The sequence below is a fragment of the Ursus americanus genome, chromosome 26, assembly GCF_024610735.1.
Source record: "Ursus americanus isolate L20-20 chromosome 26, mUrsAme1.1.p, whole genome shotgun sequence".
Classification (NCBI taxonomy): Eukaryota; Metazoa; Chordata; class Mammalia; order Carnivora; family Ursidae; genus Ursus; species Ursus americanus.
Window position 1 is genome coordinate 32,015,545 of NC_142152.1, and position 18,544 is coordinate 32,034,088.

An 18,544-nucleotide genomic window follows, 5' to 3' on the forward strand; every position below is an offset into this window, starting at 1 on the left:
CCCTCTCTGTCCTACCAGAACCCTCTGCTTCAGCCAACTGGGGGAAAGGAAAAGCAAAGAAGAATTTTGGTTCAACATCTGGTCATGTCATCTTAGCAAGCCACTGAATCTCTCTGAGCCTCAGTTTCCCCTCCTGTAAAAAGAACATAATATCAACTTTGCAGTTGTTGGAAAGCTATGGGGTCATAGATACAAATGCCTCATGCAATTCCAAACAGCCCCCCATAGGCTCTGTGAAAATATCAGTTCCCATTTTGCATACTTGGTCTCCCGCTTATGACTTCCCATCCCATTCCCTGCCCCCTCCCCACCCATGTGCAAGCTAATCCTTGTGCCTCGTGACCTCCTCTCTCCCTGCCATCCATCCCTGTTGTTCTGGCCTTCCTGAAGGGTCCAGCTAATGAAATTCTGTGTCATCTCTAGGAGTCCCGCCATGGTTCTACCAAACTTTAGGGACCATTTTCTCCTTGGGATTAACAAACCATGTAATCTTGGCCATTGGTCAATCCCTTGGCAAATGGTAAATACCACTTTTAACCTTCCTGGTCTCTTTTTATCTTTGCCCGGTCCACTACACCAAAGTTTGGTAATCTCTCTGTATGTCTATGCCGGTCCTTTCACAGAGTAATTACATTTTTTCCCCACGTTGAAAATCACAATGTGATGACATGGGCTGGTTAGCAAGAACCATTACCCAATCTCTTGATCTTGAAAATCAGGACAACTTGTGTTGGATAGCTGACATTTATTCCTGTCTAGAACAGGGGGCTAGAGTTCATAATTTTGGGTAATCACTCAACCCTGTGATTACAGGCAATTTGAGGGCAGCTGGCAGGAAGAAGTAGCCACCAAAGAAAAACTTTGCTAGTTTGGGAAACGCCAGCCCCAAATCTATGGAAACAAAACGCAAGAAAGATGAAGTCACCACAGCAATGATAAAGAAGCTGAAGGGAGCCTTGGGACAGTCCCATAGTTCTCTGGTGTATTCGTCTCCAACACCTGGGATAAGTGTCTTGAGGAGACACAAAAGGAAACAGAAAGTACAAAATAGTCAAAAGCTCCTCTTATTTTTTTTTTTAAGATTTTATTTATTTATTTGACAGAGATAGAGACAGCCAGCGAGAGAGGGAACACAAGCAGGGGGAGTGGGAGAGGAAGAAGCAGGCTCCTAGCGGAGGAGCCTGATGTGGGGCTCGATCCCAGAACGCCAGGATCACGCCCTGAGCCGAAGGCAGACGCTTAACTGCTGTGCCACCCAGGCGCCCCAAAAGCTCCTCTTATTTTTATTTTCATTATTGAAATGTTTTTGAAAGACTAAACGCTTCCCAGAAAATTTTTCATGGCAGGCATGTTTCAAGCCCCAGCCCCAGCCCACTCGAAGGGGCATCCCAGCAGCGACCTGGATTCAGGACATCCCGCCCTTGTTTTGACCAGACCCGAGCATCTAACCCAGGAAGACCAAGTCCGTGTATCCGGAACTATGACAGAGACACTGCAGAGAAATGATGGGGCTGATGTCGCTGGGCACGGGAGGCATCACAGCGAGGGGGCTGGCGCCCAAGTTCCACCACAGCGAGCCAAGGGCCTCAAGAAGCAGAAATCAAGAGCCGCAGAGGAAGCCAGACTGCGAACAAGAGAGTGGAACACATCCCCACAGAAAGGCAGGGAGGAGCATCCCATGTGGCCACCGAGGGACGTAGGGAGCGGTTCCAATCACCGCGGACCCGAGATGTGCTTTGTCTGCGCCTTACCACCTGCCTGGTGGGACTTATTATTATATCTTTGGGACAAACGCTCTTTTACTTATGCCAACCTGGGTGGCTTTCTTTTCCTTGCAACCAAATGTGCCTTGACTACAACATTCTCCTTTAAGAGAAGCTAAATAAATTCCACCGGGAAATCCCTCTTATAATCTATTTCAACTGACAGCAGCTACTTTTGTCTGATTTATCACCTTGGTAAGGCTTCCTTCTGGCCGAGGGAGGGGCTGCGATCTCTTTTTAAAACAGAAGTGATCCTACATGGGCAGGGCCAGCGTGTGCAGCCCTACATTACAGTGCCCTACACGATGCATCTAAACTAGTTTGGTCAGCTTATCCATTCCCTGAAAGCTGGGGAGCCACCACATCAGCAACTCCGTTGCTAAGGCAACTGCTTACTTTCCATATCAACTGCAAACTCGTTGCTATGGAAACACATATACAAGAAAAATTCCTCTCTCCAGCCAGGGACCAGATGGCAGGGAACTCAGGGAAGTCATGGGTTAGGGGGCTTTGCTAAATGGGATGTTTACTAGAGTGCATTTCTCTCATCATATCGGAGACACCACCAGTCCCGAGCACATTTAGAAATTACCACCTCATTACAAAAAGCAAAGGTTTGTTTTCTTCCTGCAAAACTACAGGCAGGAACTATAATAACTACAGGTAAGTTATATTTGAAATAATTCTGAATTTCTCCCTCTACATAGGAACCTCTTTTGTTTTTATTCCCCATGCTGAATATACCCCAAAATGAACTCCCTAGTCAAACAGTAATGGAAATACAATTTTCAATAAGAACTGAAATAGAGGTTTGATTTTTCCTCCTTTCTGATGGAGAGATAATCCAGAAATCCTCTTTAGTTTCCACCAACTAAGCGCTAATGTGTCCCAGATTCATACCTCTGCTCTGACTTCTCTTTTAAGCTCAAAACTCACATATCAAACCTCCAACCTGATAGCTCCACTCAGATGTTCAAAAGCCACCTCAAATTTAACAGTCAAACCAGAATTTTTGCTCTAACCCCATCCGACTTCCCAACCCTAGGTTGCCCATAAACCTTCATCCGCAAACCCCAATCCTGGTCTAAGCCAGCATCGTTTCTGTCATCTCTAACCTGTACCACGGGAACCAGTCCGGATATATGCTTCTCTCTGATGTCACTTTAAAACATCTCATTCTCCCTCTTTAATGTACTTTCTACTAGCCTTCTTTCTGTTCCTTGGACATTCAAGCTGTTGCCACCTCAGGGCCTTTGCACCTGCTGTTCTCTCTGTTCCCGTCTTTGTAGCACCCTGTTCCCACTTAAGGCATGGCCCCGTCAGCACCTCCAGGAAGCCTCCCACCCTCCTCCCCACCCCTCTCCAGCACATTATCCTGTTGTATTTTCTTCACTGTGTGTATCACTACCTGACAGACTACCTATGTGTCCACGTATGGACCTACTGTTTAACCTGGGCCTCACCCTCCCCTTCACCCTGCCCTATGGAGAGTCTAGAACAGCCAGGTAACGATCACAGGTCACCACTATATCCTCAGCACCCAAAACTGTGCCTGGCACTCCACATGTATGTGTGGCATGAATGACCACTGCTAAAAAAGCTTCAAAAAGGACTGAACTACTTTGTGTGGTAAAGGCTGAGTCTAATTTTTACTTTGCAGGGTCTCGGAATCGTGGCTACAAACACAGGTTCTCACTTTACATGACTGCATCCGTGGAAGACACTGGAAAGAACCGGGCATCCCATGCAGTATTCCGAGAGTCCTTCGTGGGACGCTGCTCTGGGCCACACTGTGGTACTCTGATTTCAGGAGACCCTGGATGCTTTTTCCCTCCACTAGAGCCACGATGAGAGTAGCACTCATGCGACTTGGCCTTTTTTTTCTAAAACAAAGCGTACGAACGTTCTGCTAGCTGACTGTTTTCTGTCTAATGACATTAGTTAAATCACTTATCGGTGCTGTCCCTGGAGGAGCACAGACACAGCCTCTGCGAGGCACGTCACAGAGCTCCAGCGAACGGAAGGCACCCCGAACTCAAGCCCACTGGGCGCAGAGCGGAACCCCACCTCTCCTGTGGGGACGAGGGGAAGAGACCGAAGGGTCACCGGAGAGCCTCTCCCCTGAGACGCAGCACAATCTCTCCTCCTGTCTTTACTGGTCTCCTGCGGAGCTCACGGGAGCGCGTGCGCGTGCATGCACACACATCAAAGACTGCATCCCGTTCCTGGAACGCTCTGTAACCTCACACAGCAAACCGCCAAGTTATTACTGAAAGGACAACTTCACACTGCTATCTTCAACCATACATTTCCTTGCTTTTCTTCTTATCATACTTGGCACAGACTACATCTTCACCTCTATCAAGCTATTGCTTTTGAAAATATTAAATGTAATTTAACCAGAATATCTTGAAGCAAAACTTTGGTTAACTGCTATGTTAAAAAAAAAAAAAAAATGGGTCGGCATCTCGGCTTTAGTGAAGTTACCAGAGCAATTTAAAGTTTCCCCCTTGGCGTCCTAGCTCCCCCACCAACTCCTTACCCTTATTTACATAACCTCTCTGACCACCCATCTCTCTCCTTCCTCTTCCCTGACACCGTTCCAACACATCCCTTGGGTCCAGCAACATTCATCTCCTCTAGACTTCTGTGACAGAAAATCCCACGCTTGCTTAGTAACACAACCAGCGTTTTATCTGGGACTGCAAAGGGCCCAGCCAAAAGACTACATTTCTTAGCCTGCTTTGCAGCCATGTGAGACCAGAGCATAGCCAGTGACATGAAAGCAGAGTGTGGAGTTTCTGAAAAAGCTCCCTCAAACTGCTAACTCAGTGGGACCCCTTCTGGTCCTTCCCTGCTCACCCCTTCCTACTTCCTGAATGGAGAACATGCTAGCGGATGTCATCTGCAACCACGAGAAGGCTCTGAAAATGGAAACCAGCAGGGACTGGGAAGAGCAGAGAGATGGAATGTGGGTCTCTGTCCAACTCCTCAAGACTTATTTTATGTGACAGACCAATCCACTTGTAGCGTGTTTAATTCACTGTTGTTTGGATTTTCTAGAACAAATAGTCAAACCTCACCCTAACTAATCCATTCTTGGAGGTCCCGTGCTCATTCCCACACCAGAAGAATGCTTTGTGAATTCAGTCGAGTGCTTCCCCCATGAAGAGTACCCACATGCCCCACTTTAGGGAAGAGAAACTTCTCTGACCTCAAACAACTACCTATCACTTATTGATCTGCCTGGCGTGCTTCCCATACTTGTGGTGGTTTATTCCTTTTCATTTTTTATTATGTCTCCTGTCTCCCTGCAATGTACACTCTTAAAAGGCAAGAACCAAATCTCACTTTTTAACGTAACCTTTCACGTTACCAAATAATTCTACTGAATAAACTAATAAGCAGGGGCCCGTGGTATCTCTAAAATCACAGGTAAAGAGAGACTGACGGCCTCCTAATACGGAAGCACCCCACAGAACAACTTGCTAAGTTCTGACAGTAGCTTCAGGCCCGTGTTGAACGAACGGCAGCCAAAAGATAAACCCTCACAGGGCTGGTGAGATGTATTCATTGATACAAGCGGCAAATAAGTGACAAGAGTAGGGAATGGGAATAAGATACTGGAAGGGGACCCTGGAACCAAAATCCATAAACAAAAGACCTGCCGAAGAAACCACAGTATCATCAACACAAACATTACATTAGCCTTTTAAAAATACATAATCATCTGTTCCAAGTGCAAAAATGTCCACTGGGAAGACGGTGGAGTTTTCTATAAAATCTAAGATCTGCCATCACCTTGCCAAAACTTAAGAGCATCAAGATGACCAAGGGCTCCGTGAGAGAGTATGGATTAATCCGAACAACCCACCACTGTTTGTGAAAGAAGCAAAACCCATGACTTTCAAATAGGAGGTCAGTGTGCCAACTTCCCATATTATTTACTGCAGAGAATTATCCTGCAGCTAAAGTGATTTCAAAGGGAAATCCCAAAGCCTCTTCAGCTCAACGGGGGAGGTTCTGAGAGCAATTTCTTGCTGCTTGGATATCCAGGCCGTACATCAATGAAGAAGCATCCCAAAGACCTACCAGGTACCATGAAGCCCTCCCAAAGGAAACGCAACATTTTCTGAACCATCCATGGGGAGAGCTACTGGACACTAATGGGGCCCTCAACTCCAGAAGACCCAAGCTTTCCAGAACACTTGTAGGGATCCTTAGCGAGGTCAATAATAGGAGTCACTGTGGAAGGACTTGAAAAAGCAGGTTATCTTTGAAACAGAAGGGCCAGAAAAGAACGATGTGAGAAATAGGAAACAGATAAGCAAAAGGAGGAGACCCTGAGGAAGGAAGGGCTTCTGCGGGGAACTAGGAGGAAAGTTTGGGAGGGGCGGCCTCACTGGACCACAGGCCACACATTCACCTTTCTATCCTTTCAGCACTTGGTGCAGTTGAGCAGAGCAGCAACTGACCCCATAACAGGTATTTTAAAAAGCCTTTCGAATGAATGAATGAGCAGACAATGAACAGCTGGCAAGATCGGGACAACAGAAATGCCCCCCCCCCCTCAGCCAGGGCATCTAATACCTGGAAGAATCGGGAAGAAGCAGAGTCGGTGGGATCCATGGGAGAGCATGGCCAAGGGCGGTACAGACTTCTTGGATGACAGAGGACTGGTATGAAGTGCTCCCTACTCCAGGGCCTGCGGCATGGGGTTAGGTTTACTTCAAGCCCCTCGGAGACCTTGGAAGTCTCAACCTTCTGAGGCAACAAAGTGTACATTCAGCACAGACAACAGAAAGCAGTGCGCTAGGCCCATACTCAGGGATGAACAGGGTCGTCACCGGCCCAGAGGCCGCAGAGGAAAACTTCCACACCTCGTCACATTCTCCGCACGCCCCACCACCCAACAACATTGATTCTTAGGACCTTCCCCATCAAAACCAGACTGCACAGTCCTTCAAAGTGCATTACTTATCCAAAATAAAAGAAGTCATCTCTTCTTCCTAAAATGACCATCAATGAAACAGGTACACTGTCTAGCATCACGGGAAAGGGACATGCTCTTGACTGTGCTGACATCACCAAGAGGAGGGAACTCGAGGCAACTATGCATATGGGGGTGTCCTGCCATGTAAGAGATGTGCCACCGCACTTTCCAAACCGCCTTTGAAAAAGGATCTCATCTACTAGGATGGAGAAGCGAAACATCAAGGGGGCTGGGAACTGGGAGGGAGGGCTGGTATAAACAGTGTCTATGCAGAGAGAAGGGCCTTTGAACTTGGGCCAGGTCCGTGGAGGGGGCCTCGGACAGATCCTGGAAGCAGGCAGCCGAGAGGGCAGTGGTAGGCTCCATGTGGATGCCACGTCTTTCCATTTGCTGACAAAGACAGAATCTGGCCCCAAATCAACAGCACAAAAAGCTTCTCTATATTTACCTTTCTCTATCCCGCACCCCCAGAGTGAATTCTGGGTTGACTGATGTTATTTTAGTTCTCTCTAACTCGTGCTCATAGAATGGTTTGAGGAAGAATGTAGAGATCATTTACAATAGCCTGTCTATGGAGGTGTAATCAAGCACCCGGGTTAATTTAAGCGTAAGGTCCTTCCTTCAAAACTGGAGGAAGTGAGGGTGAGTTCCTATTCTGCTACTTACTAGCTGTGTGACCTCCAGCAAATTCCTTAACCACTCTGAGCTTAACTCATCACTTATTTTAAGAAGGAAGATAGGACCTACCTCACAGGATTACAGTGAGGAAGCAGGATACTGCATACGGAAAGTTCAAAGAAGGGGTGTCCATATTATGTCTGCTACTGTTATTACAAAATACAGGTGGCTCTTCACTTTTCCTGAGTCAGAGGTTCCATTAAAGAATCTAAAAACCAAACGAACAAAATCTTGGGATCCTCCAGGAAAATGCAACATGCATAGTCATGGGGCATGCAGTCAACAATTTCAGGCTGTCTGCAGCAGAGCCTCTGATATCCAAAGACCCCCAATTAAGAAGCCCAGTAATTACAAATTCCTGCTTCTATGTGAAGGCCAAGACACCCACCAGCACCAGCATCAAAACTAGAACCAGGTATCCTGGCTTCTAATCCGCTCCTCTTTCAACCAAGACAAGTTGCCCATATTAATAAGCTAAAACTATTTAAAGCACTCAGCCCCAGAGGCACCTGGCCGGCTCAGTCAGAAGAGCATCCGACCCTTAATCTTGGGGTCGTGGGTTCGAGCCCCACGTTGCACATAGAGAATACTTAAAAAATAAAAATAAAACACTCAGCCCTGGATATAATAAACATACTTTTGTACAGTGTTTCCTTGATAAGCCCTCTTGTGACAACATTTTTTTGTTAAATTGGTACGAAGAAAAAGCACAGAAATAGAAACACACATACCTAATCATTATAATCCAGTCACTGCACTTTACTTCTCCTTTACAAGTACTCAGAGAGGTTAGCATGTGCTCATCTTAGAGTCTTAACTAAGATCTGTATTTAGGGGCTATAAAACTTATTCTCAGACTTTGAAACTCTACTGTGATTGATTCAGGCAAAGGTTGATCCACAGAAGAAACGCTAAGCTGAGAAGCTGGTGGGAAACTTTGCAAAGATGGCAGCAGCCGATCCCGAGGGAACCCACAGCTCGCACTCAGCACCCCGGGAGGGCCAGCCAGCCTTCCTGATGTGAGAACACAGAGGAACTGTCCATAAAGCATTCTTAGGGGGGGGAAAAACCAGAATGTGATCCAGCCTTACTTCCATTTCAAAGAAAACACACGGGCATAGAAGAACATGCTAAATGAAATCCAAAGGAAGCCACCAGAACGCGGGGCACCCCACGCTCAGAGGACGGGAAAAGGCATCAGAAAGGAGACGACACAGGGCTGCTGTCCACGAACACAGACATCAGGCGCCTAACAGCCAACCGCACGGCATGAACCCTGTTTGGATCCTAATTCAATCAAACCTTCTATAAATCCTCGGAGATCTCTGAATACGGATCTGGTACTAGGTGTTCCCAAGGAAGTGCTCACTTTGCTCAGGGTGACGCTGGCATTGAAGTGATGTAAAAACTGGCGATTTTTCTTCCGCACGCGGAAGGTAAAATGACATGAGATCTAGGATCTGAAGCCACAACCCCTTGCTAACTGTTGGAGCTGGTTATGGGCAATGGGGACGATAGGGATTCATCACACTACTCTCTCTCTATGTATGTTTGAAATTCTCCAGGATTACAAAATAAAAAAAACTCTTCCACAGTCCTTTTTTAAGTCCTTACGTATCTAAGTCTTGTAAGAGATAAAACGTAAAAAGAGAGAAAGAGAAAACGGAAGCAAAACTGTCTATTCTCCCCGACTTACTCATTCATGAGACGTTCCCGATGAAATCTCAGCTTTGGAAAGAACCCAAGAGGGCATCTAGTTCAGGGATTCTCAAATCTGGCTGCAAGTCAGAAACACCCATGGAGCTTATCAGAACCACCAGTTGTCCCCAACCCACCTCAAACCGACTGAATGAGACTCTCCGGGGCAGAGCCAGGAAAGGCTCCTGGCTTTGAAGTGCCCCGGGGTGTTGCTGGTGCATCTTGTAAGATCCCTCTCCCACATCCCAGGCAGGCAGGTGTCCAGCAGGGGACGTGTTCCAAGCCCGCAGGGACAAGGACCACACCGGATTCTGCATTCTCAGTTCCGTCAAGCTTAAAACAGTGTTCCACACTTTTAGAAGAAAACAATGTGAATACAACGTGCAAGCCCTCCATTCTCCCCTTCAACGAACCTATTTCTCACCAACACTCAGCTGCACTTGGTCACTGGGTGGTGGCCCAACCTTGGTGGGGGAACTACCGCCAAGTAAAATCCCCTGGGGAAAAAACAAGTTTACCTGTGCAGCCAAAGGGGCTTTCACCGGGCAAAGTGTCAGGGAGAATGCCTTCCCCTTTACTCAGCTGTCCAGAGGAGCAACCCCGAATGGAGGGGCCAGCTCCAGGGCCCTGGAAGGACCTGGGAGTAACCCAAGAAGGGAGGAGAAAAGGGGGGAAACTCACACCCTGGGCTCTGCTCTCATAAAATCACAAATGATGGGAACAAACTCCCCACCACAACACTGACTGGCATTCTATCAGAAACATGTCAGTACAGGTCGGCCTGGCTAGGAAGCCAGAACTCCGCACATTTCATAAGATTTAACAATCTCAAATCCTTCAAGCCTTCCACAGGCGGTATCGGTGTTTATGCAGAATGACAACTGTCACCCCTGGAGCACCCGACCCCCCAGCGTGGGGGCTGGGGGCACACAAGGGGGAGATGGCACTCCTGCCCATGTGCCTTAACACACGCACCCCGCCCAATACTACCTGTCACTCGGGGGGCTAAAGAATACTCCTCCCAAGCCTCTTTGCACACTTTGGGGTTGCTCTTGTTGAATATTTCTGAGTGAGCGTTTGCTCAATTACTTTATGTGTCCTGGCTTCGTGGCAAACACAGGGACAGGAAAGCAGGAGCACACAGGGCAGGCTCACGCCACGCGGAAAGCACCGTTCGTTGCCTTCTCGGGGACGTGCGGCTTTGGGGGACCTGGACAGCAATTTCTTCACTATCTTCTAATCCTGGAGTTGCTTTCTAAGATTTTCCCCTCCTAACCACAAAGACCCACCTATACAGACACTTTTAATAGCACAGACTTGGTTCTTCACAGGGGTGCCGCGAACTCTCTTCAAGTTCCAAGAATGATGGTAAAGCAGTCAACAGAGCCGAGTCCAGAGGTCGGTCTCCTCATGCCCCTTCTGCGATGTGGAGGGGAGGAAAGAGAGCAGGACACCCGGGGACAGCAACAGCACCCCACGATTGTCATGGTTAGGTAAAAAGAAGGACGTGGGGACTATTCGCACTGGCACGCTGGACCCAGGATCCAGTGTGCCTACACCAGCAGTCAAAGCAGAACTCCTGAGTGTCCACATCTTTCCTGGTGTTCCCAGGTAACCCCACTCCTCAAACCCTGCATGCCCACTCCCCATCTTGAGCATAAACTCCAGGAGAACAGCATTTGCAGACAAACGTGTCCAGTGGCAGCAAGGAGAAATATGGCCACTTCTGATTCATATTTTTCCATGCCCAAGATGAGCAGTTTTCTCGGGCTCAAGATTCTACTGGAAACAGGACCATGTTTCTGGACAGAAAGGCCCCAACACACATGCACAGCCAGTGACCCCACATCCGAACTTCAAAAAGGGGCAAAAGCAGGCACCCAGCTACACATCACAATGTCACTACCACGAAAAACAAGGCTGAAAAATACAGTAATAATGTGAAAACTTTGTGGAGAGAACGTTTCCCAGCTTATGTTTTAACTGTGGCTCCGTTAGTTTTTGGAACTCCAAAGTCAGATCACAGCTCTGCATTCCAGCCCTACCAGTCAATTCTATTTCAACTGTACTTATGATGATATTACAGAAACGATCTCACTTCAGCAGGCCAGGAAACCTGGACGAAGGCTTTACAGTCAAAATTCAATCTTCTGGAAGCCCATCTCTCTAATCAGCCCACCCTGATTTTTCACACCTGGTGTTTTGAAGTGGCCACTTAATGGTACACATGATTCTATGAGGATCACCTGGGCAATTCATGTCTTTCTTTGTCTGGTCTTGGAGTATACTGTTTGGCCACCTCCCAATGTCCATTACTGTCCATTTATTCCAGAATCCTGGAGAGGCTGCCTCTCTCCAAGTTACTACTTAGAAAGAAAAGAAATGCCATTTTTCTCTTATCCCGGGTGGCAATTTTCCTCAAATGTATATACACATACCTCATGGTTACTGGCTGTCCTTGGAATACGGACCTGTGTTTGTACCATAAACCCAAAGTGACCCACCCACCCTGTGGGATGATACCAAGAACCCAGCCAGCGTGCAAACCACTGTTTTGTGATTATGTTCGGATACCACAGTGGGAAACCCTCAATCCGGCACGAACACCAAAAACATGCTTCAACTAATATGTTTAAGGCAAAGGAATTTCTTTGCAACCAAATAAATGAAATAAAATTACTCATTTATAACTGCTACTTCGGTGTGGTGAATTTACATTCCTTAACATTTTTTTTCCATGGGGAGAAATAACACATTCAAAAAAGAAAAACGTGAGTTCCAGACGCAGAGGGCTTACCTGACTCCTCTCCTTGTCCACTTTCTTAAAACACTTATTCAAAGACAAATTATGTCTCACTGAGTTTTTCCACCCGGTAGGTGCGTTTGCAAAATACGGAAAATGTTCCAAGATCCAGTTGTAGATATCCTTCACTGGCAGGCGTTTCGTTGGAGAGTCCTCGATGGCCATAAATATGAGGCAGCTAAAGGAGTAGGGGGGTTTGCAGTTGGGGTTCTGCCTGGCATCGTAGGGCATGTCAGAGTGGGCAGGGGATGGAGGGGTGTCATCGTCCAGGTCCTGGACAGGGCTGACACTCCTGAGGACCGACTCCCCAAAGCTCTTCAGCAAGTTCTTGCTCTCGTGAAGCCAGTTCAGATTGGTCAGCTCTTCATCTTCCATGGCCCCCTCTTCTAATCGGATGTCAGGCAGAGAGAAGTCGAGGTCATCGTCCTCCTGCAGGGCCTTGGAGAAACCACTGCCCCGGTAACAATGACTCAGCCCACTGGAGACACTAATTCCTGAGCTTTCTGGCTTCTTACTGGGAGGCATGACTGGACCCATTTATGTGAAGGCTCCTGGTAAACACATTACAAAGAAAAGATGAGTTGGGGAAACCCAAAACACAGAGGCAGCTGTGCCCTCCTAATTCTTCTGAGCCCACCTCCCACCCCTGCCGCCTCTATGGACCCCCCGCCCAACGGGCTGGCTCCCACACTGGGTAACACAGACCCACCGCTCCACCACACACAGATGCACTAATAAAGTAAAATCAGTCCATGTGCACGTAGCCCAGCGACTGTCTCTTAAACACAATGGGACTGGAAATATTTACAGTGCCTTTAATATGCAAATGCATCATGAAAGGAACAGGAAAATCTACAAAGCTTTCTTCCCAGATTTACATTACCATTATATTATCACTGCACCCCACTGATAATAATCAGTTATTTCTTGGTGCCTCAGTTTCTCCTCAAAATATGAATGTATACACAGGTAAAATTCTTTCAAGCCTCACAATAAACACTACAAAGTAAAAGCAAAGCACCCACCACTCCTGTCACTTGGGGTTATAGGCCTCATGGTTTATCCTTCCCTCCCCCACCAAAGAAAAATACCTGTAAATTTAAGGCCAGGTGTTTCAGATTAAGTTCAGCTGTCTCCACATGAAGACCATGACAACCGCCCCAGAATTAACACTCTGACCACAGCTGCATTGATTGGTCGTGTTTTATGTTTGTATCTTTCCTCCACAAGCCTTGGCCCCAAACTCTGCAACTTTAATCACAGTTGGCAAGTCTAAAGAGTGGTAAACAAGGAATTCTGTGGGTTGGAACTGGAGGAAAAAGTACATTCAATTATTGGGACACTACACCCCAAATGAACAAGTGAGTAACTTGGGGCACCGTACAAATCAATGGGAATGTGAAGACAAGCCATGAACTGAAATCAGAATTGGTGAAAAAAGTCAGAAGAGCAACTGGCAGCTTCCAGACTGGAAGGTAAATGCAACAAAAATTGCTACAGAACTCTATTCTGCATCCCCCCCACATGCCACCCCCATTTTTATCAATGACCTAGAACAGGGAGTACAACTTCTGATGAGAAAAGAAAATGAGGACGTGGCAGGTCCACAAACAGAATGACCCTGATAGATACAAAGCACATTCAACCCTCGAGTACTCAATGTAAGATAGAACAGTAAAGATAATGAAAGAGGTCTCCCACTGTCCGCTTGTAGCAATCACACAATGTGCTGGGTTTAAGAAGCATGTCTGTTTTATTTCTTCCGCCTGAGTAAGAAGATCAAGCCATCTATCTAGAAAAAAAAAGAATGAACACAAAAGCAGACATGATCATTCTAAGGCTCTAAATGCCCACTGACAGTGTGCTGAAAGTAACTGCCACTTCAGCTGGGGAAGCTCTAGAATAGGGTTCTAGAAAGCATAACGTGAGGCACCCAATGGCCAGCCGAGGGTGCCTGAAACCTGCAGCACCCTCCCTCTATCACGAGGTAGACAGACAGAACCTGCTGGCAGAAGGCGGGAGAAAGCTCTCCGCAGCTGCTGAGAGCTGCCCAGCTCCAAGGAGAGAAAACTTCCATGGGCATCAAAGTCTGACAGAGTCAGCGCAGTTCACGTGCCTCAACTCCAGCCACAGAAGTACTTCTGTCAAACAAGGAATCTACTAAGTACAGGACACGATTTAAAGAATAAGCTAGTATCTTTAGATTTGGGGTATGACAGAGACCAACCTGACAATATTTTTACCTTCTTTATGAACAAATCAAAGCTAGGCTTGTCTCTCTCCAAGTTTCCCCAGATCTCATCACAGAACCCTAAGTTTCTGATAACCAGGAACATCCATCCACACAGTAGAGGACAAAGCAGAACGAATACTCCAGCCACCGAAGTCAACTTCAGCTCCAGATGAAAGTTTTACGTCTCCTGAGCTTCCAAACAGGAAAATTATATCATGGCTGACAGTAATTTAATTGCACTGTTGCTATGACAACATGCTGCTCTTTCTTTTCAATTTGCTTATTTGTCAGTAGCTTCCCAAAGGAACTAACACACTATACTCCATGTTTTCTTTTGTTTTAAACAAACATTGCCAGCAGTATGGTTTTATTAGAAAAATGGCACTGTGGAGAAGAGGGTGACAGGGTCCACTACCCCTTGAATCGTCTGTCTGCTTTGTGTTTCTGTGCCCCCATGCTCTCCGACTGTTAAGTGCAACCCTATAAATCCAGCATTTTCATAGCAACGGTATCAAGAGCTGCTGATCACTACAGTTCCATTTTAAAAAACAGTTCCCAGAAACCACAGCTGAGGAGTTTTCCATTATTATACTCTAACTACATAATTTGCCAAATCTTTTTCCCCCCTATTTCAGAGGGGGAAAAAAAAGAGAGCGAGCGAGAGCGAGAATCCGGATCATGTGAGTCTGCAGTTAAGCAAACATTTTTAATCTGCTGCCAATAAGGTTGCTCCACCAGCTACGCAAATAGTTATTCACTAGTGACCTCCTTACAACTTTTCGGTTTGCTATTGGTTACATTCCCCCACACACACACACACCCTCTTTTTGTTTTTATATGACTTGCTGTGTTTTGTTATCTTATTTGCTTTTCAACGGAGAAAATGCAGCAGGAAAGCTAGTTTCTTGCCCGCTATCAAAAGGTTTCCAAATAACTGACAAATACATTACTGGCCCAGCTTTGAACAGATGTTCGAAGCGAACTTTAAAAAGTTAAGAAATCCTCTCCAAGCCGAGCAGGGCAGTCGCGAGTTTGGAGGGGCCGGGTAACCCCCCTCCGCGCGCGCGCGCGCGCACGCACGCGCTCCACTCCCGTCTACTGTACTTGTCAAAAACATTTCAAGGGGACCTGCGGGAGCGGCGATTGGCTGCGTCCCGCGTCAATCAGCGGCGTTGCCAGGCAACGAGGAAACTGCTCTGCTCCCCGTATACTGGGCAATTGGGAGCTCGCATACCTTCACTGCCGGTCAGATGTCATAAACCTTTTATTGGCCGCACCGCGGCGAGCCTTAAAAACACATCAATAAAAGCCCGCCGTCCCCCCAACTTCTCCAGGGCCCGAGGAGGGTTTCCTAGAGAGCCAGGGTGAGGAGGGGTCGGGCCTCGGGGGTCTCGGGAGACGCTCACTGCCGGTGCCAAGACTGCACAGTTTGGGGGGAGGGGGCATCTTTGTTAGGAGCCTGTTTCTCATCTTGGGGTCTCCCCTAGATCGGCACCCCCTCCCCCGGCCCGGAACGGCGGGGCTCCAGTCCTCCGCGGACAATACCAACTCTGCTCCTTTCGGGCGTCTTTCGGAAATCGAGGCACCGCACGGAAACAGCCCGCACGTCGGGGCAGGAAACTCTTTGCACCGGGCAACTTCCCCGCTCGGGGGCTGCCGTCTCCCCGCCCGGTCGGGCCCCCCCTACCCCAAGCCCTCCCCCCAGGAACTGCGGAGTCCCTCGTCTGCCCAGAGCAGCGAGATCGCCTCCGGGACAGCCTCAGACGAGCGCCCCCGCCCCGAGTCACCCCAATCCCACCGGGGCGCCGGCGGGAGCTGGGAGCAAACTCACCTGGCCGGAGCGGGGCGCGGGGGCGCGGGGGCGCCGCAGCCCTTCAGCGGGAGCCGACAAAGTTTCGCGGGCGCCCAGCGGGCATCGCTTGGGGGCCCGGCTAAGGACGCGCGGGCGCGGCGCGGCGAGCCCAGGGCGGCGGGCGGCGGGGGGCGGCCGCGGGCGCGGGCGGCAGGGGCGCGGGGGTCGCGGCGCGGCATGGGACCTGCGGCGTCCGCCGGGCGCGCCGCGCGTCCTCCCGCCGGCCCCGCCGCTCTCCCCGCCCCGTCCCGCCTCCCGCTCGCCTCCGCCGCGGCGCGTCGGGCCGGGGCGCGCCGAGCGGCGAGAAATTGTTTCCACTGCAAACAAAAAAAGGCGACACATGACCAGGCAGGAGGAGGGGAAGCGCGGGGAGGGAGGGGCGCGGAGGGGAGGGACGGAGCGGAGGGGGCGGAGGGAGCCGGAGAGAGGGAAAACGTGGGCCGGGCCGCCGCCGGCCCGGGGTGCGGACCCGGCGGGGCGGCCCCTGCCCTCGCCCCCCTCGCCACGATCGACCCCGGGCGCCCCCCGGGGGGCGCAGCCGGGGCCCAGGCCGGCGGGGGCCGCGCGGACTCGCCTCCCGCCGCGGGGCGGGGGTGACCGGCGCGGGCCCCCGCGACCCGGGGCGGCCGCGACCGAAGGCGGCGGGGCGGGCGGGCGGCGCGCGGCCTGCCCCTTCCCCAGGCTCCGGCCACGCGGGCGGGCCGGCGCTGTGCCGCTGGCAACGTGTCGCCGGAACGCTCCTACCCCATCCGCATGCCTTACAAGGCTCGAAAGTAAAAATAAAAAGAATTACGATGCGGGCGAGGCTTGCGAGGGGGAGAAGAGATTCCACTTCTCCCCAACTAGCGTCCTGGCGGGGCTCCCAGGGCAGTCCCCAGCCCTCTTCCAGCGCCCACCTCGAGCCCCGGGAGGAAAGGCACAAAGGCACCGCAGCCTCCCGCCCCGCTGGCCGCTCCTCCTGTCGTCTGCCGGCGCGTGTCTGCGGAGGGAGGGAGGGTGGCCATTACAGACAACCAAGCGAGAGGCCCGTCCTGGAGGCCACGCCGGGAGGGCCTCTCCAGTGCGGAAGGCTCCGCGGCGACCGACTTAACAACCTCGAGCGAAAACCAGCCTTATCTCCACATTTTGAGTTCTCAAGAACCCGACACAATTCGCACGGCCACCCAGCGACCGGCGGCGCGGCCACCACTCCAAGTCTTTAGGATCCTCCAAAGAAGGGCCACCCACTGCTAAAGCCACACCAACCAGCTGCCTTGGGAGAGGATGAAAGGAGAGTCCAACAGGACACCCTGGTGGTGACACAAATAAAAATATGACTGCACACCACTCGCACGCAGCCCAATCAGTAGGTTCCTCCACAGAAGTGAAGCCCAGGTGACAACTCCCGTCACCCCCACCTCAACCCACCTGAGCCAGTGGACCGGCCATTTTGAGCTGTCTGAAAACTACAGAAAAACCAGTGAGAAGATCCAGAGTGATCTCCCTCAGAAAGCCCCGTAGTTTGCAGTACCCTTTAACCTAGCCAAAAGGGGAGAACAATCCCACAGGGCTTCTGAATTTCTTTTTTCCCCCCAAAATAAAGAAACCCCAATCCATCTGGGAGTCATTCCTTCTAACCTCGCTTCAAAGCGGTGGGTGGCAAGTCTTCAGCAAGGACACTCACCACAGGCCTTCCTACTTACCAGTGGTAGGGCAAATCCCACCCAGGAGAGGGCTCCAAGGTGGAAGCCCCAGGGCGGTTGGAGGTCATCCAGCCCCACCCCTTTTAATTACTGAGCACTTGATGTGACCTACCCAAACTCACCAAGCAAAAGGTGTAAGGTGAGAGAGACAGCTCTGAAGCCTCATGCCAGAGATTCTAAGCATCAGAACTGGTGACAAAAGGACGACTGGACATCAGTCAAGTGAGGTGGCACCCTCCTTCTGCGTATCCGTTGAGCGGGCTGAATTTCCCATCAAAGAAACCAAGGCCAGAGACCTTTGTCCAAAACCCCCTTGCCCACCCGGAGAGGAAGAAATACTCGCCTTCCTTCACCAGCTCCCAACTCTCCCCATGGCCAACCACACTCCCACCACAGCTAGAAATCTCTTTACAGTAAGAGAAGACGCATGTTAATTTTCACTCCAGTTCTTTCTTGGTCCTCAGAGTTCAAGCACAGAGAATATGTCATTCTTAAAATTCTCTGTGCGAGCTGTTTAGCCTCCAGTGTCCAAACCTGCCATGTAGGTGAACACCACCTTTGAAACAGACAAGCCTTGGGTCAGGAGAAGCCCTAAGTAGAGGGTGGAGTATGGTGAGGTAAGCTGTCTTTTATTAGCCTGCCTCTTTCCTTCTGCGTGTTTTCAGTTTCTTCCCTTCTCAAACGTACAGACTTTCCTCTATTTACCATGGGTTTACATCCCAAGAAGCTCATCATCATAAGTTGAAAATATCTGTGAGTCGAAAATGCATTTAAAACACCTACCCCACCTCCCACCACAGCTCCGTCTAGCTAAACTTGAACGTGCACAGAACGCTTACATC

General features: G+C 49.7%; 1 protein-coding gene across 13 annotated transcripts in view; it reads right to left on the bottom strand.

Annotated features, from left to right (window-relative positions):
* The window catches only part of FOXN3 (forkhead box N3), a 385,552-nt gene that overhangs the window by 206,978 nt on the left and 160,030 nt on the right, over positions 1-18,544 (bottom strand). For 11 of the 13 annotated variants that reach the window (XM_087856174.1, XM_087856175.1, XM_087856173.1 and 8 more), the window contains one exon: positions 11,930-12,486. In XM_087856174.1, coding sequence (XP_087712300.1) covers positions 11,930-12,472 — 543 coding nt within the window. In that variant the 5' untranslated portion in view covers positions 12,473-12,486. Of the gene's footprint in view, positions 1-11,929; positions 12,487-13,026; positions 13,417-15,999; positions 16,131-18,544 lie in introns of those variants that run through there. The other 2 variants (XM_045807661.2, XM_045807663.2) reach the window with 2 other exon arrangements.